The sequence below is a fragment of the Corvus hawaiiensis genome, chromosome 17 (genome assembly GCF_020740725.1).
Source record: "Corvus hawaiiensis isolate bCorHaw1 chromosome 17, bCorHaw1.pri.cur, whole genome shotgun sequence".
In the NCBI taxonomy this organism is placed as follows: Eukaryota; Metazoa; Chordata; class Aves; order Passeriformes; family Corvidae; genus Corvus; species Corvus hawaiiensis.
In genome coordinates this window covers 1,638,714-1,665,643 of record NC_063229.1, presented here as the reverse complement: position 1 = coordinate 1,665,643, position 26,930 = coordinate 1,638,714, and the positions used below count along the sequence as shown (strand labels likewise).

At 45.4% G+C, this 26,930-nt stretch overlaps 1 protein-coding gene across 4 annotated transcripts in view; it reads right to left on the bottom strand.

The window, feature by feature from the left end:
• Positions 1-24,300, bottom strand: part of RALGAPB (Ral GTPase activating protein non-catalytic subunit beta) — a 64,782-nt gene extending 40,482 nt beyond the window's left edge. For all 4 annotated transcript variants that reach the window (XM_048321646.1, XM_048321647.1, XM_048321648.1 and 1 more), the window contains exons 1-9: positions 24,173-24,300; positions 17,404-17,616; positions 16,541-16,743; positions 12,281-12,444; positions 11,460-11,646; positions 6,381-6,512; positions 5,060-5,238; positions 2,621-2,769; positions 2,294-2,510 (exon numbers count right to left, since the gene is read on the bottom strand). In XM_048321646.1, the coding sequence (XP_048177603.1) occupies positions 2,294-2,510; positions 2,621-2,769; positions 5,060-5,238; positions 6,381-6,512; positions 11,460-11,646; positions 12,281-12,444; positions 16,541-16,743; positions 17,404-17,586 (1,414 nt within the window). In that variant the 5' untranslated portion in view covers positions 17,587-17,616; positions 24,173-24,300. The remainder of the gene's footprint in view (positions 1-2,293; positions 2,511-2,620; positions 2,770-5,059; positions 5,239-6,380; positions 6,513-11,459; positions 11,647-12,280; positions 12,445-16,540; positions 16,744-17,403; positions 17,617-24,172) is intronic.
• Positions 24,301-26,930: the final 2,630 nt, after the last annotated feature.

Sequence of the window (26,930 nt, the reverse complement as noted above, 5' to 3'; positions counted from 1 at the left end):
CAGAGAAACAAAGAAGCTGTATCAGACAGCCAAAAGAGAAGGAATTCTTAACTGAACGGCATTGAAGTAAAGCAAACATTAGATGGGTTTAAGCCGCTACGATCTTACACAGCTGCAGTTCCAGACCTAAAGAAATATTGTGTGTGTGGGCCAGTGGAAGACATGACTACATGGCAAAGCTGATTTTAAGTGCAGACACTTCCCAATCAAAACATTTAAAGCACCCATAAAAACAATAGTGCTCCTTGAAGCTAACGCTAAGATTATCGACAGCAGAGTCAAACATGGTAAGAATACTCCAGCTAGCGGCTGAAGTGTCATGGCTACAAAGCATAGCAGATGGACCATGACATACAGGAACAGCCAAACTGCAGCTGTAAAGCATCAGATTTATTTTGGACATCTTTCCTGAGGGTAGGGACTGTGGGAGCTAGCCGTCCCTTCTCTGCTGGCCCTCCTCCTTCAAGCCACATCTACACTGGGCAACAGCAGTAGGTGGATGGGCACAATGTGCAGATCTGATTGCTATTGATGGGCCTTACTTCTGTGACGGGGGGCCCTAATACAGAACCCTCCTGGCCCACCTCGTCAACCAGCATAGCACTTCCTGCCTTATGCTGTTCGAAGAGGAAAAGATTTGGAGGCATCAGGCATCACAGGTCAGATTCCCAGAATAAAAACTTTCAATTTGGACTTAAAGCTCATTCAAAAGACACTGATGCTTCAAGTCAGCAGAAACTCCAGGGGGCTGGCCCTTTACATGTCTTGCTTATTTTCCCACCTTAAGCAGAGGCTGAGCAAAAGGATAAATCAGGCAATCAGAGTTTGGGGCCTCTCTACAGTGTCTCAGCAGTAGGGGTCCGTCCTCAGTTCTCCCTCCTTCAGCCAGCCCACCATGGCACTACAGTGACCAGTGACCTTACACAGCAGTACCAACACCCAAATTTCTTTAAGTTAATTCTGTCTTCCAAATGGCTAAAAAAAGCAGGACGTGACCCAGCCAGGTTCCTGGGAGTCCACCAACATCATTGTCTCAGAACCACTGCTGCTAATACACAGCAGATTGTGTGATGTGCAAAGACTGGTCTCACTATGGACAGCTCAGAAGAGCATAGAGGAGGAACAGAATTAACTCAATTCCAAACAGCTGTCTAGTTTTCAGAAAGCCAGTAAATCCCTCTGCAAGGCTAGTAACACAACAATTTTCTGATTGCTGTTAGGTGATTTAAGACATTGCATACATGAATAGAAGGCCCTGGAACCCCTTCAAGAAAGTTAAACCTTTTGATTTTGGATGACTGTGTACTTCTGCCAGCATCACAACACCTCTGTTTACAGCTGACACTATTGCATAAGCACCATCTCAGCTGACATCCTTCCTTTACAGGTTCAGCACTTCATTAAAATTGCTCAAGAAACAGGTTATGTCAAAACTTAAATGATCTAATCAATCTGAAAAGTACTAAATGTAGTAATACATTAAATGCATATGCAACTGAACACGCCCTCAAAGGATGCCTTACTCCTTCCTAAGCCCAGCTGTATCCCTAGTCAGGAGTCACAGGCCTTTTACAGAGAGATTCCAAACTCCTACCACAGAAATCCACACAAACACTTTCAAAAGTCATGTGCTACATACCTAAAAATACCTTTAGAAGATCCCAAATCCTAAGCTTTCACACAGGAATTTGACACAATAAACAAGGAGGACCACCAGCTTAACTGCTGCTGTCAAGTCCCACTATACATCCAACTTGCTACAACAAATGTCTTTCCCCTATTTTTCTTAGGCCAGTGAGTTACTGACAGATTGACTGATAGATCTCTTGGAAAAGTTAAGCAGACATTCAAAATACACCACTCTCCAAAACCAAGGAGAAGTACCACTTTGTGCATTATGTGGCGTGATGTAGGACAATTTTTCAAATATTAAAGAGTCGATATAAATAGTTGCTATTAATCATAGATACTCAAGCAGATTTCAAATTAGGAAGTGGAGTCTTACCATATGATTTCCTTCCCTTAATAGCATTTTCCCCAGTATCATAATTGGAAGTGCCATGCTTTTTAGAGCAAGGGAGTATTTAATAGTAAAGACTGGGGTTTTTTTAAACTTTGAAATCCCCAAACACCTGCTCAGATAATAGCAGATGCTGGCTCAGCTCAAGGGGTTACCTACAACAGAGCACTTCAGATTTTACATTTTTAGATTATGCATGTGTTTATCTTGCAGGTAGGAAATGTCAATAAAACAAGGAAAAAAAAGAGTACATATATTTTTTGTAATATTTACCAGTCATGCTGCTGTCTCTGTTTATTCCATTATGAAGTTTACAGTGAACAAATGCTGCATCAAATAACCATGATCCAAAGAGGTTCAAGATGCTGTTAACCTTTGGCCTGCGAGGAGCTGGAAGTGGCCGAGGCTCAGAGCTTGTCTGGTTTGGGCTAGAGAGTGGAGAAGTAGAGGAGGGTTGGTGCTGCACTTTTGAAGCATGTGCAGTAGTTACCTGTTTGAACAGAAGAACAGATCAGCTCCTGCAATCAAGGAAATTACTTCCTCTAACTGAGGAAACAATCCAAAGGGTCAGCTACTCAAATACAGAGTATGAAATCTTACAGTGCTGGTTTTCATCGTTGCTTTGTTCACAGTCACTGCCCGATGCCTCCGGTTGTGGGGTGGAGTGGTGTTGGTAGCAGTGTTCTGGGGCATGCTCAGCCTGTTCACTGGCGTGGGTGGTGCGCTGTCCGACCGGGGTCGGGAAATGCCTGTTAAGGCCAGGAATAAAGCAGGCTTTCAGCAAGAATTCCATGGGCTCACACATAGCAGGCCATTAGCAAGCATAGAAGCCTTTGGTCAAAAGCCATGCTTCCCCCAGCTCCCCAAAACAGCAGTAGAAAGAAAAACACCTCTCCCTATTTTACTATTAGCAGAAATAAATGCATAACCAAATGAAAACAGTAATTACATCAAATAAACAATTGATTAAAAAACACCAAAGGACCCCACACCTTAAGGCTGTGGGAAATGACAGATAGGAGGAACCAGTCTAGAAGCAGGCAGAGGGAAAGGAGCAAGGCTCACTTGCCAAAGACAATTTCACAGCCCACTTCTGCCAAAATTCAGATGCCTCTCGCCTTTGCCTTTCTTTCCCAATCATAACTCCTACACCTTTTTCTGAGACATCTCTAAGATGTCTGGCCCTTAAAGCCACCTTAGCTCACTAAATTAAGATGAAACACATCCGCCACACAGCTTTCTGCTCGGTTTGAGCTGAATCAGCTGCTGAACAGTCAAATACTAAGGCAGTACATGAGATAGAGTAAGAAAGCAGAGCAAGCTATAATTTTTCTGGCAGCAGCAGGACATTAGACCACTTTTTATCCAGCTGCAGTGAAACTCATGATGTACAGAGCTCTTCCCAGTCAGAAGCAACTCAACATCTGCAAAACTTGAAGTGACAATTTGCCCATTTTAATAAATACCAACACCCTTGCGCCCCATTTGAAAAACGATGTGGGGAACTGCAATGTGCTTGAGAATTTGACACAGATTTTTTTTTGACCATGTTAATTAAAGTACCTAAGTACCATTCATAACACAATGTAGAACAATTTGCTCCTGCTAAACCATCAGTGTTACACCCCGGGCAGAGTATGCACTACGAAACCCATTGTTGTGGTACATTTGGCTGGAAAAGAGGATGCACTGTTTTGCCAAAGACATCATGTAGGTACCAGGGAGAGCAAGATAAAGCCCAATGCTTTAGCAGTTGTGACAGAAAGCAATGAGCTCTCCCATCAGCCTTTGCTGAAGGGGTTTCTGCAGCTCTCAAGTCTGCCTGAGCACACTTTCCCAAACCATACCTACAGCATGAATGTAATTTCACTGAAAACTCTCCTGTGCCCCAATGCATTGTAGTCTCTATCTCTGCACTCCAGGTGGGCTATTATCACCCTGGGTGCTTCATCTTGCTACAAGATCTTTTTAAGTCTGAAGTATCTGATTCATAAAACCACAGAATAGACTGGGTTCAAAGGGACCTTAAAGACCCTCCATTCCACCCCTTGCCATGGGCAGGGACACCTTCCACTAGACCACATTCTTCCAAGTCCTGTCCAACCTGGCCTTGGACACTTCCAGGGATGGGACAGCCACAGCTTCTCTGGGCAGTCTGTGCCAGAGCCTCACCAACCTCATAGGGAAGAATTTCTTCCCAATATCCAATCTAACCCTGCCCTCTGTGTCCCTAGAGCCTGCTCTTCTCCAGGCTGATGGTCTCATTCCACTAGCAGGTTTTTTCTAATACTGTTTATGCATCTGCTCGAGTCTCCTGAAGTCTCACATCAGCCCACACTTATGGCAGATGACATTTGTTGGCACACGTGTAAGCAGAAAAGCAGCTGGAGACAGGCAGCTCTTCCAAGTTTACAATAGCATGTATTCCTGAAGAACTTTCAGTAAGTCTGAAGCATACTAAGTATAATGCTTTAAATTTCAGGTACTCCATCCTGTGACTTAAAACTGACCAGCCAGAGCTACTCAGTTACCACCAGACACAAAGAAACATGACTTTTCTACTCAGTAGTAATAATCACCCACTAACCATAAACTAAGTGAAACCCTCACAAAGATCTGAAGATGACAGTTCAAATTCAACACCTTATAAAACAGGCACACAGCAGTTGCCACAAAGATTAGAAACATGGTGGTGAGTGCTCACAACATGCTAAAGCATAGCACTTGCATTGGTGACTTGATGGAAAGAGAAAAGAACCCTTGTTTGGGAAAGAGATCCCTAGTTTTATTTTATATTTCTGATTTATTTGTTTTGCATTTGAAACCAAGGCCATCTAAAATTTCATGCATTCAAACGTTACTGTTGTATATAGAGATTTTTTAAAAAGTGATATGAGGTCCCCTCCTCATCAGTTCCAGGATATACTTGCAAATGATAAATTGTTATTGCTGTATTCATGGTGAACACAGATTTCAAGAGAATAAAATAATGATTAAGTTAATATTCCTAGCTATCCATGGGTAAGACTAAAACATTACCTAGGAATGCATCCACTAAACAGCTGATTCCACGCATGGCACGAAAGAATATTTGAGGCAGATGTTTAAGGCAGGGGTACTGATTCAGTTCTTGAGTCATCCCACTCACATTCAGAAACTGCTCCTGAAATTTGGGGGTAGAGCTAATAATGGCTGGGTTACTCAAATCCACAGGATTACTGCACACAAAAAGAACAAAATATATGTTAGTCAGTTTAAGAACAGCTGTTGAGATTTTAAAAACATTTGAAGATGCAATAGTTTAAGGCATTTAAATAACACCATAAACCAGTATCCAATATCAATACGTTTTAGCTGTTACTCCATCACAGGAAGGCAATTTTCACTTCCTGGGTTGGCTGTATTTAACTGTCTTCATTTCAAACATTACCCAAATATACTGAACAACTCTAGTAAAATAAAACAAACCAGAGCACACAATTGCTAAACTAATTATTGCAGTAATATTAATTACTTATAAGGTCTTTTGAACCCAGTTAGGAGTTCCTTAAATCACTGAAGTTATTCTTGAAAGGTAAGCAATGAATTAAATATTGTCAAACAGTGACAAGAAGGGGAGTGGATTGTAAAAGTTGGAGCAATTTTCCTGACTGACTCAATCCTGAAACAGCAAATTTGAAAACTCCAAAATTGAAGAGTACAGTACTTGTGACATTAGTACTACAAATGAAGAAAAGAGGGGTTTTTTTAGTCAGTTAGTTAAACAGTCTAATGTTTATCTAGCTTTAACTATTAAATAGCATTTTATTTAATTTTAATTGTTTAATAGTCTGGCTATTGAGAGCATTAACATAATACCATGTCCAAAAATCCTTAAAACAAAGCACAGCATTTGGTTCAGCTATACATTTAAGAAAGATTAACACATATGTTAGAACTAACTGTATAGACTTCTTCATAAAAATAAATATATAAACACCCATTTTAAAAATAAACTGTAGGTTAAATTTAACACCCTGGAGAATAAATGGAAGTCATATGCATCTCCCAGAACTATTGTTCAGCTTTTCCTGTTTGCTATCTCAGAGAAACGAAATTCTATTGACCTCTTGCTTTTCAAAATGCGAAATAGCTAAAGCAGTTTTTAATTAACTGAACCAGTTTACATTTTGAAAGAGTCAGAGTTCAAAGTTGAACACCACTCATGGCCTGCCCTGAGTGGCTGCAGGGCACTGGCACAAGTCTCTCATTCTGTTTAGGTGCTTAATCTTGGCAATCTCCAGAGAAATGTTTCATTTGTCACGCAGATGTATAGATCTGATGCAAGAACAGGAACAATGGATGGCTGTAATTATAATACCTCAGCATATGTAAAAAGCGAAACCACGTTTGTGCAACGCACTCATTATCCATTTCAAGAGGAATCAGACCAGCATCTTCATCAGGAATTTTAAACGGCGGAAATGAAGGTCCATATGTAAAACGCAGCAACCTAGAAAGCAAGTCAGACAGACCTGTTCTTCAGCTCACACTCCTCAAAATTTAACAGTGCATTTGAGCCCCAAAGGTATCAGCAGCCCACAGGCAAGTCCACAGGCAACAATGCAACATCCCGGGTTTTCCTAGAGATCCCCATTTTAAACAGTCACTCAGCCCTCTCACAGCTTTGGATGGTGCACACCTGGAGCCTGCCTAAAGCTCCAGCTGTTAAGCCCAAGAGCTGTCAAGGCACAAGACCCCTCAGCAGCTCTCCCATCTCTTAGCCAGAGGGGTCACCAATTATCGTGCACATCTGACAGCATGTTACATGAACAGGAATAGGGGAAAAATTCTTTAAATAAATAAAGAAGGAATTTAAGCCCTTATCCTCACAGCTCTTTAGCTCAAGCATTCAATGAAACTAGCAAGTCATATTAGGTTGCAGTTCTAAGTTCCAGCTCGTGACTGATGACCTACACTGTACCCCAGCACCCTGAGTAGCACTCTCTGTTGACCTACAAGCAGCACAGGACTTGCAACCCACAGTTTAGTGAGTTCTCCAAAACAGATGCACTTCATCTGCCAGAGGCTGGGATCTACAGACCAGCAAAGAGCAAACCAGTGATCCACCGCCATGAGGACAATGCTTGGAGAAATGGAGATCTTTCCCTAGAAGAGCAGTAACTACCTGAAGAGTCACCAGTGACCTTCACTGAGCTCCTGCTGTCTAAACTGACCCCTGCTTCATACCCAGCTTCACCAAATTACAGTTCAATTTCCCTGATCAACATAATCTTGATGTTCTCTAAAGGAATAGAAGAGATCTTGCACCTTCTCAATATCCCAGAATTCCCAGAAATCAAGTTTGTCTTTCCCTAAGTTAACTTCCTCGTCGACCTAGATTACAATGTAAGATGTAACCAATAGTATGCATTCTATTATCATCTTCACATCTTAAAGCAGGTGGGGCAGTGTCCCTTATGTCCTACCATGACTCATCCTTGATAACTCCCTTTGGAAGCTATCTCTGTTTAATGGGCAATCAAGGACCCACCGCATGACTCATGGAATTACATCATCCCACTGTGAGATGCTCCGCCCAGGGGGAGGAACCAAGCATTCCTACCTGGATATAATCTGGGGTTTGGAACAGCACAAGCAGTCCTTACCTACTGGATTCCCAGAGGATAAGAGCTACCACTGGACTTTCAGGTGAAGACCAGACCCTTCTACAGGATCAGCGCTTCGACAGGACCACTTCACCTGGACTGCTACCACCACCCTGACTAACAGGGTGCCAGGTTGTATCCTGACTCTGTCAGTGTTCTTGTACTATTGCATTTATTTTTATTTTAATTTTCCTATTAAATTATAATTATGACTTGTGATCTCCCACTGGTTTGTTTTCAAACTAGAACGCTTGTAATAGTCAAGAAATGTCCCACTTCATCCTTGCTCATTTATAAAGCAATATAGTTTTATAAAGTCATTACAACTAGGAGAAAAGTACTCTATGGCTGACTCCTAAATCAAGAGTCAAACAGGCTGAATTTCCATCTTCCACTTCTCCCAGCACTGGGCAGTAACCTGCAGCCAATTAACACAAGTGTCTGAAATTACAGCCTATTAACAGCCTGGATAAAAAAGCAAAAGAGCTTCAGGACATGAGGCCCCCTCCAGATGCAAGGATGATGAAGAATCCATTCAGTGCAGGAGCTGGTGGTGCAGCTGCAGTGACAGCTGCAGAGTGAGCTCCCTGAAGGGAGCCTGGGGCAAGAGGCTGGGAAATGCCAACATTGTCCATAACGAAGGGCCTGTGGCCCAGCCAAGTGCTGAGACACTGCAGGAGCTGAGGACTAGGGAGGAAGAACTGAGACTTGCATGAGCTTGGACTGTGAGGGGATAAAAGCCCAGTCTTTTGTTGGGGCTGCTCCTTGGAGGCACCAGCTCAAGCTCTTTCTGTGTTACTGTGCCAGGAATAAAGGGCTTTATAGAACAAGACATCTGAGACTCCCATGGGAAAGCTGGGGTTGAACTGGTGAGGAAACCTGGTCTGACTGTGAGAGTGGGGAGTGCAGGGAGTCACGCAGGGCACTCCTTGGCTCACTGGAGCTGCTGCTGCTGCAAAGGGGCTTCAGTCCCAGCTGTTAAAGTTGCTGCTGGTGGGAGAGTGACTGCCAGAGTGTCTTGGGAATGGTCAGACTGGGAAAGTTCCTTAACACCAGAAATACACACATCTGCACCAGGTAGCAAATGCTCTCCAGCCCTGTGTCCACCTACATTTAGTGCCCACAGGCATGACCCCATGTTATGTTTTTGCTGAGGAATTACCTGGCTCTGAAAGACTCAAAAGTGCCTGGGCCAACCCCATGCGTGCTCATGCCCCACACCACTGCCTGGCAGCACAGTGCACTGCTTCAGCTCTCCCTATGACTGCAAGAAACCAGTTTTTCAAAGAGCATGGCCAAATCTTTAGTGATATATGGGACATTTTCAAGAATGATTGATTGAAGACAGATACATTTTTAGCCATACATCCAAGATAGTTAAGATATACTTAAAGCAACCTAGATGGGGTAAAAGTAGTATCTATTGGTATGGCAACACAATTAAGACTCCAGTTTCATCCTGCTAAAAGTCATAGCCAAGGACACAAATTAACACTGTGTCTGTGTACAGATTTCCAAATATAGTTTTCCATATGGTTTTAATTTGAAACATTTACTCTCAGCTTATTGCTAATAACCCAATTCACAGAACTGTTTACTAAAACATTTTAACTGTTTGAAGCTGGAGCTTCACTGAAGTATTAAAAATGCAGCTTAAAATACCACTGAACTTAAAGCTAGCCTCAGAGGAGCCTAACTTTCCATGTATCAGACATAAACCAACATTACTGAACACAGACTAAAACAGTCCAGAAACCTTGCAGACTCCTGTGCACCAACAGAACCAAGACTGTTAGTCAACAGTGGGAGAGAAAGTATAGGCACAGGGCATGGTGCAGAACACCAACACATGTTTTGAGACAGAGCTGTTCTTTTCAGATCAGTGAATCATGAAGTATTTTCAGTTATGTAACACTACATCTAACAAGCTAAAAATAGCTCAAGAAATAGCGTGGGAAATACACAGAACTCGTATTGCAGCTTTATTTCCCAGAGGTTTAACAAGTACCTGCATAACCTGGAAAAATCAATCCACACCTCACATTTTGACAGGTAATTCAAAGCAAAATTTTTCAAAGCTAAAATAAACCCTTGCAGAAAAATACACTATTGAATATTTCACAATGCAGCAATTTTAACACATCTTTGAACTTTCACAGAAATAAGTTACTGATATTTCAGAAGAGCTGGAAGGAGGAGACCCAGATGACCCTCGTACCAGCAATTAATTCAGTTCATTCCTCCAAGAGGCTGAAATTTGTCCCACAAAGACTTCATACCAAAAAGACTTCAACAGTAAGGGTACTGAAACTCTCCTCACTGTTCAGAGCCTTCTACTACAACCAAAACTCTCCTGCAACCCTCAGATGTGAGCGTTCCCTCGGTCAGTTTGCGGGTGACACTGAGGTGGGCAGGAGTTGACCTGCTGGAGGACAGGAAGGATCTCTAGAGGGATTTGGACAGGCTGGATCAAAGGGCTGAAGCCACTCTAGGAGGTTCAACAAGGCAAAATGATGGGTCCTGCCCTTGGGTCACAACAACCCCAGAGCTACAGGTTTGGGGCAGAGTGGCTGGAAAGCGTCCAGTAGGAAAGACCCTGGGGATGCTGATCTACAGCAGCTGAACAAGAGCCTGGTGTGGCCAGGTGGGCAAGAGGCCAAGGGCACCTGGCCTGTACCAGCCATGGTGTGGCAGCAGGACCAGGGCAGTGACTGTCCCCTGTGCTGGGCACTGGTGAAGCACCTCAAGTGCTGTGTCCAGTTCTGGGCGCCTCCATTCAGGAAGGCCACTGAGGGGCTGGAGCATGTCCAGAGAAGGGAACAGGGCTGGGGATGAGGCTGGAGCACCATGAGCAGCTGAGAGAACTGGGGAGACTCAGCCTGGAGAAAAGGGCATTCAGAGAGGACCTCCTCATTCTCTAAAACTACATGAAAGGAGGTTAGTGGCAACAGAAGGTTGGCCTCTTCTCCCAGGAAACAAGGGACAAGGCATGGGGAAATGGCTTCAAGTTGTGCCAGGGGATGTTTAGATTGGATAGAAAAGGTTGTCAGGCACTGGCACCAGGTTACCTAGGGCAGTGATGGAGTCACCAAAGGGTATTAAAAGACATGTGGATGTGGCACTTGGGAACATGGGTTAGTGGTCAGCTTGGCAGTGCTGAGGGAATGGTTGGATTTGATGATCTTAAAGGTCTTTTCCAACCTAAACAATTCTGTCATATATGATCCTTACTGTTCCCATACCCAGCAAGACTTGGTACAGCTCTTCTCTCCTGCTCCCTAGAGCAGAGAGCCCGTGGGCTGCCTCTGGCCTAGCACACCCCAACCGCCAGGGCACAAGTGCCAGGCAGCTGTAACACAGTTTCAGCTCCACAGGGTCCAATCAGAGTCCAAAAGTCACCTCAAACCCAGCAGCATGAGCACTAACAAGCACCTAATAATTTTGATGGTGACGGCTATTAAACCCACATATATAATGCTACACTAATATTCTTGAGTCATTCCTCAGGGCATATGATGAAGAGTCACAATGATGGAGACTAATACACACACCACGAAGTGTTAAATATCAGAGAGGTGCTAAGCTTACACAAGAACAGCGACAATCCAACTCAGATCTTCCCTTGCAGAACAAAGGAATACACACACAATCCAAGGATACAGCAAGATTTCTCACTTCACATTGCTCATTCACATTTGGATTGCTGCACATTCCACAAATAAGCAATTCCAAAACACGTATAACCATGATTATCCCCACACATGCATTTAATCCCACGGGATTTCTCCTACCTGGAAGTAAGGGCACAAATGACCTTGCTCCACTGCTCAACTACTGCAGGATGATGTCGCCAGTTAGCCACCATCTCTTTGGCAGTTTTCCAGTAAGGAGGTGTTGGAAAGCACCGCGTACAAGCGAGTAACCATACCTCAAACAGCACGCCAATTAATTTCTCAGCCAGATTCTCGGCAATGCCACCTTACAACAGAAACAAAGCACACCTTCAAGTTAGTGTTCCATCTAAATAACTTCATATATCTCCCCAAGGAGGTTTTGGTTACAGTGCATAAAGATTAAGCTCATTTTTAAAATAATTTTTAAGAATGATTTTTGATTGCTTCCTACACCAATTAGCCTTTTTGCAAGGCCAAATACAAAAGATAACACCCAGCCACGTGTGTGTAATAAGGGACAGCAAGAGTTCACCAATCTTAGGCAGTCTTCTATTGCACTGTGTCTGCATCAAAGTCTTTTTTTCAAAATAGGTAAAACTGACACTTTTGTTTTGCACTAGGCAGGCTGAACAGCAAGACAAAGGGGTTTCAGTGAAACAAACAGGGAACAACATTGTCTGAAACTGTTCATCCCAAACTGTTCCTGTATAAAGTCATTGTCCTGCAAAAATACTTTCAGGAAAACTCAGCTCCAAATCATTCAGTCTTTTCTGGCAATGCTTTATTTCGGAGTAATGGGGCAGAATTAGGAGTGAGCTATTGTGCTTTGGTAGCTCCTAAGAGCTTTTAATGGGTTTCCCCATCCTGCTGGAAGCTGAATGTCAAGAATAGCCTGAAGTTTTTCCAGTAATTGAACCAAATGGAAGATGAACATGAACCTTGCACAGTTGGAGCTGCTAGAAGAGTGTCATTGATCTGAAGAAGAAATAATAACAAAACCTCCCAGGTTTCTCTTGCCATAATTGTCGACTCATGAGCCAGCTTCTGGACAGCTTTCAAAACCTGCAAGCAGAGCCTGATCTGACTGGATCCCGGGTCTGGCCTGCAAGAGAAGAAAACAGTGCTCGAGAAACAGAAGTATAAAGTGATGTATCCAGCAACATGAACTTTCAGCAGTTACAAAAGGAAACATTATTGAGCGAGACCCAAGAACATGAGCCAATATGCTTCTGTGCACCTCAACTCTGTCTCTAGGCATCCCAACTCTGCCTTACTGAGCACAGGATGCACCATAGCACTCTTCTCTATGTGAGACTCAATACATAGAGCAAACATTCACCAGAGCAAGCACAATCCATCATCTCAAAGAGACTTATCTTGGGCTAAACAATGACAATCCAGTTGAAATATCATTAATTATTACATACATAATTCAGAAGTGGCAAAACTAGGAGAAGCTATTGTTAGCAAATTAATTAAAATTCTTCCTGGTTCTCCTGTTGTTTCTAAATCAACTCTTATCCCTTCTCCCTTTAGTGTGACGTTCCTATTTAATGACCCCCATCTAGATCATCTTCTGTAAATCCAAGCAGATAGGAGTAAGGAAGGAAGAAAGGAAACAATTTCATATTTTCACAGTTTTCCCTGTAGTAATAATCAGATCCACACTGGCACTGCTGAGTTACTCAACACGAAGTTGTGCAGAAGCAGCACAAAGCAGCATCACCTCTTCCCATCAGTTAGCCTGGACAAGGCAGAACAGGTAGAAAACAGTAAAAAAACACATTCTGGACAGTATCTGAGGAGACTGGTAAAAAACCTGAGGAAGCCTAAATTTTAAAGGGTGAAAGAGGAGATTACAAATTAGAGTGTGCAGCATATGTGAGGCATATTTCAACCTGTGCATCATTTCATCATCCCTCCTACTACTCACTGAAGGGATGACAAAAAATGTAGAAGTATTACCTTCCACCGGACTACTTAGTATTACCAGATTCCTACCAAACATTTTCAATGTGGTATAACCCACAAGTCATGTTGAATAGCAAGCACCTCAAGAATGTGCTGGTCCACTAAATACTATCAGCTTTTATCTTGATAGCATAAATGTTGTATTACAGTCCTGGAAACAAGATGACAAAGAGACAAGATAATGTCTAATGCAAAATTGCAGATTACTAGCCACAGTTCAGGACCTCAGTGGGTTGCCTGATGCTAGTGCTAGATCACAACCCAGAATCTCTCTGTAGAACAACAAACTTTCAGACAAGTGAGCCCTGCCTTGCTTATAGCACTGTTTTTTGCCTGAGCAACAACAGAGCAGATCATTTGAATCAAAAGATATCCTTAATCTATATAGGCTTGAAGCTTCCAAGGCTGCTTCAAGACTTGTTTCCCTAATCATTTAGAGAAACTGTAAAAAAACAGGGCTTATATGCAAGCTAATGGGATACTTCTGAGCTAATCTTGTAAAGGCAACTCGAAGATTTCTGTCCATCTACAACTTCCACTTGTCCCCAAAGTTAACCCAGTGGCAAGCTCTGCTTGCACTATTTCTAGACTTCTAGACATCTAGATTTCCACAGAACTTGGCCTTTTGGCCATACTTCTTCACAACAAGTACTGTTCTCATGATTTCATATGAGAAGCATATGAAGTTATTACAAAAAAAGTACTTTGGCAGTCACACGTTCCATGGTCTCTCAAGCAATTACAGACATTTCTGTTGCAGAGGACCGGGATATCTGTACCTCACTCTCCTGGGGAGGCAATACAGGGGGAGAGAGTTCTCATATTTCCTTCCAACAGTGTTTGTGGCCCTGAAACTTTATCTGACAGCAGTAACAACCACTACTGCTTAAGTCATCTTCAAGACCTCTTGGATATTCTAGGGTTGCCAGAAATGGAAAGCCTGGGGGTTGCCTGGGGACTATTCAAATATGTCAACCAAATGTTTGTTTCTTCAGGGTGGACAGAAGGCCAGTGCAGGAGGGAAGGATACAAACACCCTCTCTCGTCACTGTGGCAGATAGAGGAAAGGTAACTTGACTCACACAGCTTTCACAGTTTTATTTTTCAGCATCACACTATTTCAAGAACTGTGCATGTACATATTTGATTCAGCTGAGCACTCAGACTAGACTAATCTATATGCACCTGCTCTATATGGATGTACACAAGCCCCTGAGGTGCCATTTACACCAAAGTGCCCACTTCAGGCTGCTGCATTCACACCTCACCTATACACCACCCTCTGAGTCTGAAACCTTCACAACTCTGCGCCACCACTTTTAAGGCAGCCAAACCAACAGCTACATCGTTTCCAGAGAACCAGGATGAGGAAGGAAGTTATTTTGATCACAACCTTTCACAGGACATAGGCTTACAATAAAGGCTTAGTATCTTCAACACAAGAACAGATTTTTCCAGGAGTCCGTTCAATGCAGGTTGCTATAACAGCTCCTGGGTAAGTATTCTATATGAGCCCATCAGCATCAGCAACCTGCATCAACTGGGTAAACCCAGAAATTATTCTCCTCTTCCCCACCACAGACACCTAGTCTGAATCTTTGCTTTTATTCAAGGCAGGTGTGCACAACTCAGTTCTGCATTTCATTTGCAGTATAGAAATTTTTCCTGTTGCTAGAGTGAATTCTGAACACAGCTTCCCGGAGGGCAAAACTTAAAAAGAGAGTAGGGACTTAAACATCAAGTGTTGACAGCAGCAGCCACGAAAAATCAGTGTTTAAGGTACATCTCAGAGGCTCTTGGAAGAAAAACTACAGAACAGCTATACTACAGGGATAGTGTTTAAAATAATTATTTTTAGGCCCTCCCTTTCTCTAGGTGTTAATTATTTCATTCAACAGCTATCACATGTAGTCTACCAGCCTACACTGAGGTCCAACAATGACTTTCGGAGAGAAGGGTGAAATGGAAACTTGTGCCAACAGCATGCAAGAAGCTGTAGTACTGAGCTGCCTGTTACTAGGGCCCCCAGTGTGAGAACAAGCAAGGGATCACAGAAACAACTATTAAATGACCTAGTGAAGAATTCCTTCTCTGTTTTGCAAAGGGAATAAAGGATCCCAGACAGCAGACTGTATTCTGCACTTATTAAAGCTTAGAGACAACCTCCTGCAGCAGTCTAACCCAGAAGCTTGCTTTCCTCAGACTTGTGTCATTACATTGACCATCCTTCAATGGGAATTAAAATGCATTTCCACTACAAGTTAAGAGCAACAGCAGCTAAAGGTAGGTGGTAGACTTCAAAGCAATCAATAAATACCAAAGAACTCCTCTGAATTTGCACAAGTTATTATTCAAAGTCCTTTTTAAACAAAGCCTTTAGTAAAGTGAAGAAACCCAAGTGCAGCAGAGCACTTTAAAGGCCCCCTGCAGTGATACATTATTGATACTGATAAAAGCAGATGATCCGGTACTTATGGCAATATACCAAACATTGATCTGAAGTTAAGTACCTTTTCAGGGGGCACTATTATTTAATCTTACTTATCCAGTATACATGTCCAACAGCAGCAGGTAAACTTGTCATAAACTATAAACAAGGTCATGATGTTTGCACACTCTAACAATGTAGCTGTGTCCAAGACCTAGAAACATGTCTATCTTAACACCATCACCCAAGGATGTCAGGCAGCAAGCACTCCGCCACTGGGTTCTTTCAAAACTACCAGTGAAGGACAGTCAGCATAACTATGCACATTTAACAGGCAGCAAGATGCAGGCACAGAGCAATCACTTACTGCAAGATCCCTCAGTACATCACAAATGTGGTGAAATCTTGAATAACAAGGGCTGGGACTGCCATGACGTGCTCTTAGTTTACCTCAGTTTTACACAACAAAAAGCACATGGTCACACAGTGATGCTCTTCCGCCTTTCCCCTTACCCTCCAGTCATCCAACAGAGATGAATCTTGAAGCTCTTAGGACAGTAAACATTCAAGTATATGAACTATCTGTGATTCTAGTTACCAAACCACAGCAGCAACAACTCAAATTGCTACTGAAAAATTACAAAAGATGTTTGGAGAAACACCTTCCTCCTAAGCTTGCAGCAACAGCTGTCTTATTTTACTCAAGAGCCTCCATGCCTCATGAGTCCTCTGACAGGTTACATGCTGACTATAGCTTGGAATCCCTCAGCCTCCTGAGCATCCCAGCCCTAACACTCACCTTGGTACAAAGAGATTTTGGAGATGCTTGAGAATGCTTTGAACATAAAGGTTTGGTTCCTTAATAACAGGTAAAGGAATGGAGTCCTTAGGTAACACAAGAGCCATAATCCAATCTGTATACACATCCACACAGTATTTCACAGTATCGCCATCCAAAGGGAGGGTCAGTCCATAACAAACCACCTCCATAGTCCATTTTACCTAACACAAAGAAAAAATTATTAAAAATAAATATTCCTAAGTAAGTACTGGTCAGAGCACATCAGTTCTAACTAAAAAAAAAAAGCAACAGTAGTTATGCTGCATGGGCAATTCTGTTTAACATATCCTGCAAAAAAATACCAAACCATTAACTCGTATATCATGATATTATGAAGAATATGAATAAATGGCAAATCACTCGCTAAATACTGAATCTCTTAAATCTGAACTGTAGAGAGAACTCTTCGGAATACACAAAAGCTGCTGGTGAAAGATTTTCAAATTCTAGTAAATACTTGTACTACACAAAGACTTTTTTTGAAGTCACATACTGTTGCTTCAAAACTGAAGGTAATTAGAAAGGCTTTGTGTTAAATGCTAAATTCCTTGGGTTTGTTTTGAGTTTTTTTGGTTGGTTTTCTTTAGCCTGAATTTCCTGGTACAGTACTTCAGACAAACATTTACTATTAAATTATGAAGTACACTGTTGCTATGATCTAGTTGTGAATAAAAGCCCTATGGAGATTACTAAACTAAAAATATAACACACTTCATAAAACTTGGGACAGTAAAGAGAGAAAAATAGAAGAGGCTATAGAAAACCATTAAACTGTCACTCCAGCATTAAGGAAACTATCATCTTCAAGGAAAGGCACTTACTTCTTTGTCTGTTTTTAGTAAACTCTCACTTCCAACAGATGATGTAATTAAAGCTTGTCCAAGAGGACGCACCACTGCATTTGCCACTTCTCTCCCCACATTCTCAGGATAGCTGTGAAGTACACTGGTATTCCCCTGATCATTTTGAATGACAAGATGCAAGGATCTCCACTCTGAGTACATAGTGCCTCTATGCTACAATCCAAACAACACCTGGGGGGGCAAGGAAGGAAAAAGATAATTAGTCAAAATGTCTATGACATGAGTTAGCAAAACTGAAGCTGTGTATCACAATCCAGGCCCTTGTAAATTCAAGATGCACATATCCAAATTTCATTGTCATACAAATTTCATACATTTGACAATCCAGAAGAGATTCCAACACTTGTTCTTCAACATTAGTATGTTTTTTACACAGACAAGCTTTAACACAGCTTGATTACAGAGATTACAGCAGGTTTCAGTTCAGGACTATCAGCCCATTTTAGATACTTAAACTTGAGAAGTGACTTCACCTCACACTTCTGCTTGCACCCTCTTTGCAGGAAAGATGCTTTCATTTACATGACATCTTCAGGTAAGCAGAAAATAGTTCTACAAGTATTCTGCTCCTGAAGCAATGGCTGCAATTCATCCCTTGTTCCCTTTTTCACCTCAACAGCAGTTAAAAAGATTACCAGGAAACTTCCAGGAAAACCTTGGTCATCTCAGAAGACAAAAATTCAGCCTCTTACACATTCATAAGGTATTTCTACAGCAGGCACTAGTCAAAACTGCTAGCTGAAAAATGCGATTGAATAATAATGAAGAATGCCCTTTATCTGCAGTGAGTTCAGGACTGGATGAGCCTTAGTGCATCACTAGCTTAAACCCAGCATCATTTTACAGTTTCATTACATCACATACAGGTTCCAAATCTATGGCATTGGAGTGCATTTCAAGTCCTTGTAAAGTCAATACACACACAGAGTCACTCCCTAAAAATCTACATTTGTGCCACGGATTCCAGACAGAAAAGCCACTAAGGAAATTTCCCATGCAGTGCTCTCAGAACTAGACACAGTTCTCCTATCAGTAACAATCCCAGCACAACTGCAGTTGTGCATTTCCCCTCACTGCAGTTTGAAATCAGGAAGCCAAGCTGACGTGAACTAACCAGTTTTTGCAGTGATGGGGGCTTGGGCTGGGTATTTTGGCATTGTTGTGAAACTGCAACCAAGAGAGGCGATTAGAAGCAGCAGAAGTTAAGCTGTGCTCCCACAGTCCCTCTCAGGCATCAGCACCCTTGTGTCCCAAGCAGTGGCTTGTGCCGCACCAGCCACACACACAACACCTACGTGCTGTACAGGGGCATGGCTGGGAGCCCTCTGCCCTGGAACAGGCAGGGTGAGGCAGCACCAGTCATGGGACTGCATTGGGCAGCTCAGAGACACCCACCACGCACAGCCAGTTTTGATCCACACATCAAACACATCCACAGATCTGATCTAACTCAGATGAGAAACATCTGTGCCAACACAACAGAGCAGTGAGGACCCAGGGCCAGAGGGGTGGCAGGAACACCCCTCTGACAGCAGAATGCTTTGTACAGGCTCACAACAACATTAAACTGCTGCTTGAGCAGGTGGTACCACAGCAGCCTGAGCCACCAGAACTGGGACTGCGCCATCTCCCTTTCCTCCTCTCCCACCAGAATCGGCAGTCTTTTATCCATTATCTGAGCCAGCTGACCATGTGAACAAGGAAAACAGGGCTGGCACAGGAGAAAAGCAAGGAGTGTTCAAGAGACACAGCTCAGATCAGCTCAAGCTGTTACGGATGGCACTCCAAGATCTGTTTGCCAACTACGCTTACCTGGCACAACTTGGAAGCCAGTTAGCTATATAGGGAATATTCTGAACACTTCCCTTAGACATTCCTTGACCTAAAACCAAACAAGAAGCCAGGCCTGGAAATACACATTCCTAGGAACAAGCCTATTTAAACAAGTCTGCCTATTTAGCTGACTCCCTGAATTTTTACACCCAAAACCTATGCAAAAAGCCTGATGATACCCTTCAAGGGAGACAGAAAAGCAAGGCTGCAAGATCTTGTCTTCCACACTACATCCTTCCTGGTTTGAGGCAGCAATCAACGGGTGCTCATCTGATGATAGTGAGTTAACCAGAGCAGCAGCAGCCTGCAGGAAGTACAACCCTTGCATCCTTCAGGCACCTTCCCTCCTCTGGGGGCTGAGGCAGGGAGAATGCTCATGTCACTGTGGTCAAAACCCTTAGAGAAAAATGGCAATTCCATGACACAGAAAAGTCACACACATACACAAACCCCCCAAAATAAAACCAAAGCAAAAACTCAAACAAAACTCAAACAAAGAAAAAAAAATCACATAAAATTAAAATGCCAAGCAAAACCCACAAAATCCCAATCCTCAGTGATGGCTTCAGTCACTGCTTAGCTTCACTATCTAGGTTTTCATACTGGTATCTTTTCCTTTCATATCCTATAGCCACAGAGACACTTCATCTTCCCCTTTCTCTCCCACCTGAACACCATCTTAGTCTCCAGCTTGTGTTTGGAGTCAAAGCAGAAGGGACAGAAGTGAGATATCATCCACTTTCCAAGACTTCCCCCTCCTCTCTCAGCCCCACAGCACTTTGCCTCTACCCCCAGAGCAGAGTCCCTTCCCCCCATCCCACAAGGGAAGAGGGGAAGCACTCTCCATTCCTCTCCTGTGACACAAGTTCATTAGAAGCATGTAACCCTGTAACAGCATTTGAGGAACGTTGGTTTAAATAAACTGATTTGAACTGATAAAGCAGCATGTCCTTTCCATACCCACCCTCCGGCTGCCAGTGAACAGCTCATGGCAGGAGCTTATCAGTGTGTGATAAGCACAGCACACTCACTGTGGTTGCCCTCATCCCAGAGCAGGGTGCCCAGGTGTGTGGAAGTGCTGTACAGTACAAGCAAATGGCAGGCAATGCCTATGTGGGAGCTTTCTCATCCAGAAGAAAGAACTCAAAGGACAAGGATTCCCAAATCCTGCTGTGTTTTAGAAAACCTTAATTGCACTAGGGCAGGAGAATGCGAGGACACAACCACCCGCCTTCATGCAGCTCCCTGCCATGATGAAGAAGAGATGCAAAGCTCTTGTGGGTGATCCTTCCACACTTCTGAGGAGTAGCACTTTTAACACATACAGAATATATACAATATGCCATGTTGAAGAGGTTTAGCAGCAGGACAACCAAAACACCTCGTACCACAGACTCCCAGCCTGCTGCCTGACATTCATACATAAATTTAATGATCAGCCTGTATCTTATTAATATTTGAGGCTTCCTTTGGTCTTGCTCTAAAAGAAACCTTCTGTTAGTCTTAGCAATACACAAGGAATACTGAAAGAAGCAATTGATTCAGATGCAAAATTCTTATGAGGGATTTATCAGGGTATCGATCTATTCATCCCTCTACACTTAGCAATTAAAAGTTTTTATTTGGAAGGACTAGAAGTTACTTTTTATTTAAGACTCCAGTTCAACTGCCACTTGAATTGGAAATGGCTGCAATCTGTTAGGATTGGAGTTATCACTAGATCTACCTAGTATGCAGCTTCTTCTAACTGGACAGGAGTTAAAAAAGGCTGTAAAGTCTCCACACAACGGTATCCGAGACAATATTCCTGACAGATTCCACACACTGACAGATTCATAACTTGCCTTAGACAAAAGTACCTAATGGTGTGCAGCAGCAGGACTCCCTCCCTTCCACGAGGCTGTATTTATTGTATTGTTCAGTAACTACTGAACCAGCAACAGCAAACTGAAGACCAAAACCAGAACTGTCACACCACACCTGATTTTGACTTCTGTTTTTGGAATGCTTCTGTATTTCAGCTTCAATAAAGCACCCTCACTGGCCCAACTAACATCTCCCAAGTTCCATGATGCTGAATATCCACACTTCACATACCCATATGTCTTACTGGAGTTCAAATCGCTAAGGACTCTCAGAAAACTGATTAAGAGGAGGGATGAGAAGAATAATAAATAAACCCCTGATGTTCACCAATAAGTTTTACACACTCTTGGATGCTATATGTTCACTGTATGTTCCTGGAGACATTCACTTACTATGAAACTGAGCATTAATTCCAATATTCCCTAGTATGGTAAATAATCTGGGTTTCAACATATTTCCTCCCAATCTGTTTCATTTTAGGAACTTCAGTAGTTATCACCATATAAACCACTGAAATTGGATGTCTCAGCATTGAAGACCCAACATCCTCAGTTCTCAAACACTGCAGAATCCAGTGAGCACAAAAGAATAATGAGTCCATAAAACCCAAAAAATAAAGTTGTATTTCCAGTTTCCAAAGACTTAATATGAACAGCTGCAGCCAAAGTATTTAAACTCCTGGATCACTAAAGTTAGTCAGTGAGAAATAAACAGAGCCACAATCTGCAGTTACTTTGAAGGAATGTGCAGAAGCTCTGAGCCTGAAGCTGAGGTGTTTGGAGTGTGTGCAGGGGAGAGGTCAGGGAATTGATACCCATGTACAGAGCAGTTCCTCAGAAAACGTGCACTGAGGGAAGGAAGTGCTGGGGGCAAACGTGAACACTTAGTCTTTTGTGCTCAGCAGCTTCAGATGTAAAATGAAGTGTTTTCCTACAGTGCAAAACAACTTCAAGCACGAAGACAGGCTGTTCCAAAAGCGGATCCTTCTTGGCTTTCAGTAGAACCAAAGAAGCAGAGCAGAGGCAATGGTTAGTAGTACAAGAGATGCAAAGACCATCAGCAGAGAGATGCTCAAGGAAGGCTGAAGGCCTAATTGAGCCTAAACCAGAGAAACAGCCACAAAAAAAAGGTCTACGTCAAAGTTCTGGGATATCAGATATGCTTTCTAAGTATTTCCTGGAAAAAAAGAAAGCCCTCTCATTTAACATGACCTCTCCTACCTAACAGTACTAACATCTGCTTGCTAGAGGAAACAATTCTTGTCAGAAAGCCATCCTGCCACAACCCACCTTCCTCCAAAGCCCAAACCAGAGGTTTATGAGCAATTTTTCTCACTCCTGTGACATTGTGAGCATGAACAGCTGCTGTATGCAGCATTTGTCCCACTGCCCTCCACGTTCACGTTGGAGAAAGCAAGTTAGATCTAGCTGAGACTAACTGCACCTCTGGTGTTAAGCCCACCAGGCCTGGGGAAGCACAGCCCTCCTGGTAGCTCACTCTGGAGCCATCTAAAGGGTCAGCTCTGCCTAAGGCATGCACTGTGTGTAAAGGACAACAGCCAGAGCAGAGAGCAGGCAAAAAATAAAAATGGCAAGAACCAAATAGAAGACCTATCTGAGAGAAAGACCAGCAGAAACTTGGTATTTTAAGTACTCTGTTAAAGAATAAAAAAATATGCATGTCAGGGTTACTATTAAATTTTTTTAAAAGTCTATATTCAAGGCAGGAAGAGATCAGGCACACAAAAAACCAGGAACTCCTGTCATCCTTTCCCAAGCCATTCAGCCACAGCAGTACTAAGGGTCAGAGAAGAGAATCACAGCTGCCCTTGTCCAGAGAAGACGAATTTGTCAGATTTTATTGCATTACTGTAGCAGAAGTTAATACAGGAATGTGCCACAGGGAAGGTTGGATCGCAAACACAAGGTGCCATTTAAGCCGCAGGACTCCGGTCTCACCATCTCCAGCACTCCCTGTTCATGGACCCCATCGCCTCCTTAGTTCCCAGAACACTGCTGGACACAGCCTGGCCAAAGCAGGAAGCAGGGCACCTGCCATAGAGAAGGCCACTGCCTAGAAGTTGCATACTGTAATAGCTGAATATGAGCACAGCCATAGGAAAGCAAAAACATCAGACAGTTTTGTATGTTTTGGCTATTATTTTGCTTTCAAGCTTCATTACCCAGACATCAGTACTACTCTGCTTCTCACTATCACTCTCATTTTTAACAGTAGGTTTGAGAAAATTATCTTCCAGGCAGGTCACCTGAGAATTTAGTAAGTTTTCAAACCCCTCCTTTGTGCCAAAAACTAATGAACTTGACCACGAAACAGTGCACTCAACTGAGAAAAATTTTTACTGAGCAGTTTATTTTACATTGGCGCTTATTCATCACTCCAGTTTCTTGTTAAGTCTCCAAACTGCTCAAGCAGGAAGGACTCTCTTGAAGGCACAGCCCCCTTACTGCGGGGAGAAGCCTCGCTGCAGTCCACTGTTTGCCAAATAAATAGGATCTACTGCCCACAGGGCCGGGAGACCAAATGAGCCAGGGAAAGCAGAATCCGACAGAGCCCGGGAGGCCTGAGCCAGGCACGCTCGGTACCAGCAGGCTGTCGGTCGGAATCGCGGGGAAACAGCGACACAAACTTTTCCCCCCTTCAGACCCAGCCTCTGCTCGCAGGATCCACACGGAAGGAATGGCGCGGGTACCACCTCACGCTCCTCCCAAGGACCCGAAACGCGGTTCGACCCCCGGGCCGGAGCACGGGCCGAGAGGGGCCCTGAGCCGCGGGGAGTCACCGAGGGTCGCTCCCGCCCGCCCTGCGGTGGCTCCGCGGCACCAGCCAGGCGCCAGGCGCTGGGGGAGCCCCGGTGACAGGCTCGCCCGCCGCCCACCCCGCCCGAGCCCCACCGCGGCAGCGCAGAGGTCAGCGCGGCGGAGGCTCCGGGCGGCGCCCGCGCCACAGGCCCCACGGGCGGCAAAGCGGGCCGAGCTCGACAGCGCCGTGGCGGGAAGCCCGGTCTTACCTGCGCCGAGAGCCCGGCAGACATGTCGGGGCGCGCCGCTCCCTGAGGCCGCCGGCGCCACGGGGCCGCGGCCACACGGGACCGGGAGCGCCGCTCGCTGCGCTCGGCCCGCGCCCGCTTCCGGCAGCGCCACAAAGCGCACGGCAAGGCTGCGCTCTGCGCATGTGCAACCACGCTACAGCGCGGCTCCCCGCCCCTGCACGCGTCCCTTGCGCCGGCGGCACCGAATAAGTCGCAGGGAGATGCTGTGCGCATGCGTGAAGCGGCCGTGGCTGTGCCTGGCGCTGCTGTGGGGCTCTTACTCTTAAAGGGGCCGCGCACGCCGGCCCCGCCCGCACCCCAGGCTTCCCGCGGGTTCCGGAGGCTCCGCCATCGCACCGTTCCCCGGGCGCCGCACCCGGGCCCGGCAGTGCATATGCGGCTCACCGGAACTGACCGCTGCCGGGCCCTCGGGTGCGAGGAGCTGCTGGCGGGCCTGTCCAGCTCGAGAACAGCGGGCAGCGAGCGGGGGCCGCCAGTGCCGCTCCGCCAGCCTGGCTGCGGCTCCTCTTCCACCGCCACCATGGGGTCTGCAGGGTGTTGGTGCCCGGGCCAGCCTTGCTCTGCTCTCAGGCCCCGCTGCTGCTGCACCCCGGCAGCTGCAGCCCAGCCCGGCTGTGGCTGGTAGGGGACAACGACACCACCAGCTCTGTTTCCCCGGGCTGTGCCTCGCCCTTCCCGCGGGCTTTATTCCCAGCCCGCGTTCATTTGCTGCTCGCCTGGCCCATAGTATTGACTGGTCTGCAGGTGCTGACAGTACTTAGTGAGCCACAGCGACGTGGGTTACCGGGGTTCAAACAGTGTGGGCAGCATGGGAGGGGAGGATTCTGCCCCTCTGCCCCGCTCAGGTGAGACTCCACCCGCAGAGCTGCTTCCAGCCCTGGGGACCCGACATCAGAAAGATGCGGAGCTTCTGGAGTGAGTCCAGAGGTGGCCATGGAGATGGTCCCAGGGCTGGAGCCCCTCTGCTCTGGAACCAGGCTGGGAGAGCTGGGGATGTTCACCTGGAGGAGAGGAGGCCGCAGGGAGAGCTCAGAGCCCCTTGCAGGGCCTAAAGGGGTTCCAGGAAAGCTGGGGAGGGGCTTGAGACAGGACAGGACAGGGACAGGACAAGGGGGAATGGCTTCCCACTGCCAGGGGGCAGGGTTAGAATGGATATTTCTTTACTGTGAGGGTAGTAAAACACAGTTTTCCCAGAGAAGCTGTGGCAGCCCACCCCTGGAAATGTTCAAGGCCAAGTTGGACAGGGCTTGGAGCAACCTGGTCTAGTGGAAGGTGTCCCTGCTTATTGCAGGGGGCTTGGAATAGATGGCTTTTAAAAAGTCCTTTCCAGCTACTCTCTGATTCTGTGAAACACAGATAGTGGAAAAGGCAGCATGGGGCACTCTTCAGGGAGCAGTGCCTCGCTCCAGAGCCCAGCATTGTTTAGGGATGGTACAAGGCATCCTGAGAGCCCCTGGAAATGGGCCACTTTACCTCACTCCCTGCTGCAGCTGGAGAGAGGCACCATCCACCTGCCTGTTATCACCCCTGGAGACACGCAGTGTCCACCTCTCTGCAGTGTTCTCTGCTTTCTGCAAGTGCTCCAGCAGGTGCACTGCTGGGAAAGTCAGTCCAGTCTCACAGATTCCTTTTGGGCTGCTCCACAGGGGCCAAGTTCCAGGTCCTTTCTGCAGCATTCACCTGCACTGCTCCTTGTTCAGTGCAGCACGAAGATGTTAACATAAACAGGAGCCCGCAAAGCTCTTTTCAACCCCTTGTATTGCCATCCATTGAAGGAATACCATATATCACAGAGCAAACTGTACTCCTGCCTACTTCCTGGCAGGAAGACTTCTGGTCTGCACTCCCTGTGCATGGAGACTGCTGACAGCAAGGGATGTGAGTTCCATAATAAAGATTTGCTCAGTGCTTGTACTGTAAATCTTTTCCTCCTCTTTGTTCTGCCCCCAAGGGGAGAGCAGGGCCCTTGCAGGACACATCTTTTCACAGTACCATGAATCTCTGGTGCCCCCCCCAAAAAAAAAAAAAGATCTCTGGAGGGGTTAGTGAGACTGCTGGGGTGATAGAGTGCAGAAGAGATGGAGAGGACTGAGTGGATAGGACATTTGTGTCTTGGTTTGAAAGATATGTGTCTGTCAAGGAGAATGGGAACCTCTGTTGAAATGGAAAATGTGACCCCCTTCCCTCCAAATTATGATCACTTTGAAATGAAGGGGCTTTCAGGCAGAGCTACGGGAGAAGGAGTAGCAGCTCTTTGCTGGTGTGTGTGTGGGTGCCAAGGCACACAAACAGCAGCGCCGGCAGCACCAACGAGCAGCAGCAGAGCCCAGGGCCGGCCTCTCCCGGCCGCAGGCCCTTTCCCCTCGGTGCAGCTCCGCTCGCGGCCGCCAGGGGCGCTGGTGGCTCCCGGCCGGGCAGGGCGGCTGCGGGGATTCCCCCGCGCCTGCAGGGGGCGCTGTGGCGCCAGCTCGGCCGCCTCTGCACGCGGTGATGGCGGCCGGGCCGGCGGGAGGGATGGAAAAGGGGCTTCCTTGGCAAAGCCCCAGGGGCAGCCGGGCCCCTCGGGTGCCGCTCGGGAGCCGGAATGGAGCGCAGCAGGAACCTCGGAGCGGCGGCTGCCGCAGCGGAGCCGGGCGCACCCAGAGTAATGAATGAGGTGTATTGGAAACTGCAGCTGTAGCAGGAGCCGCGGGGTGTCCCAGTGGGCAGGGGGTGC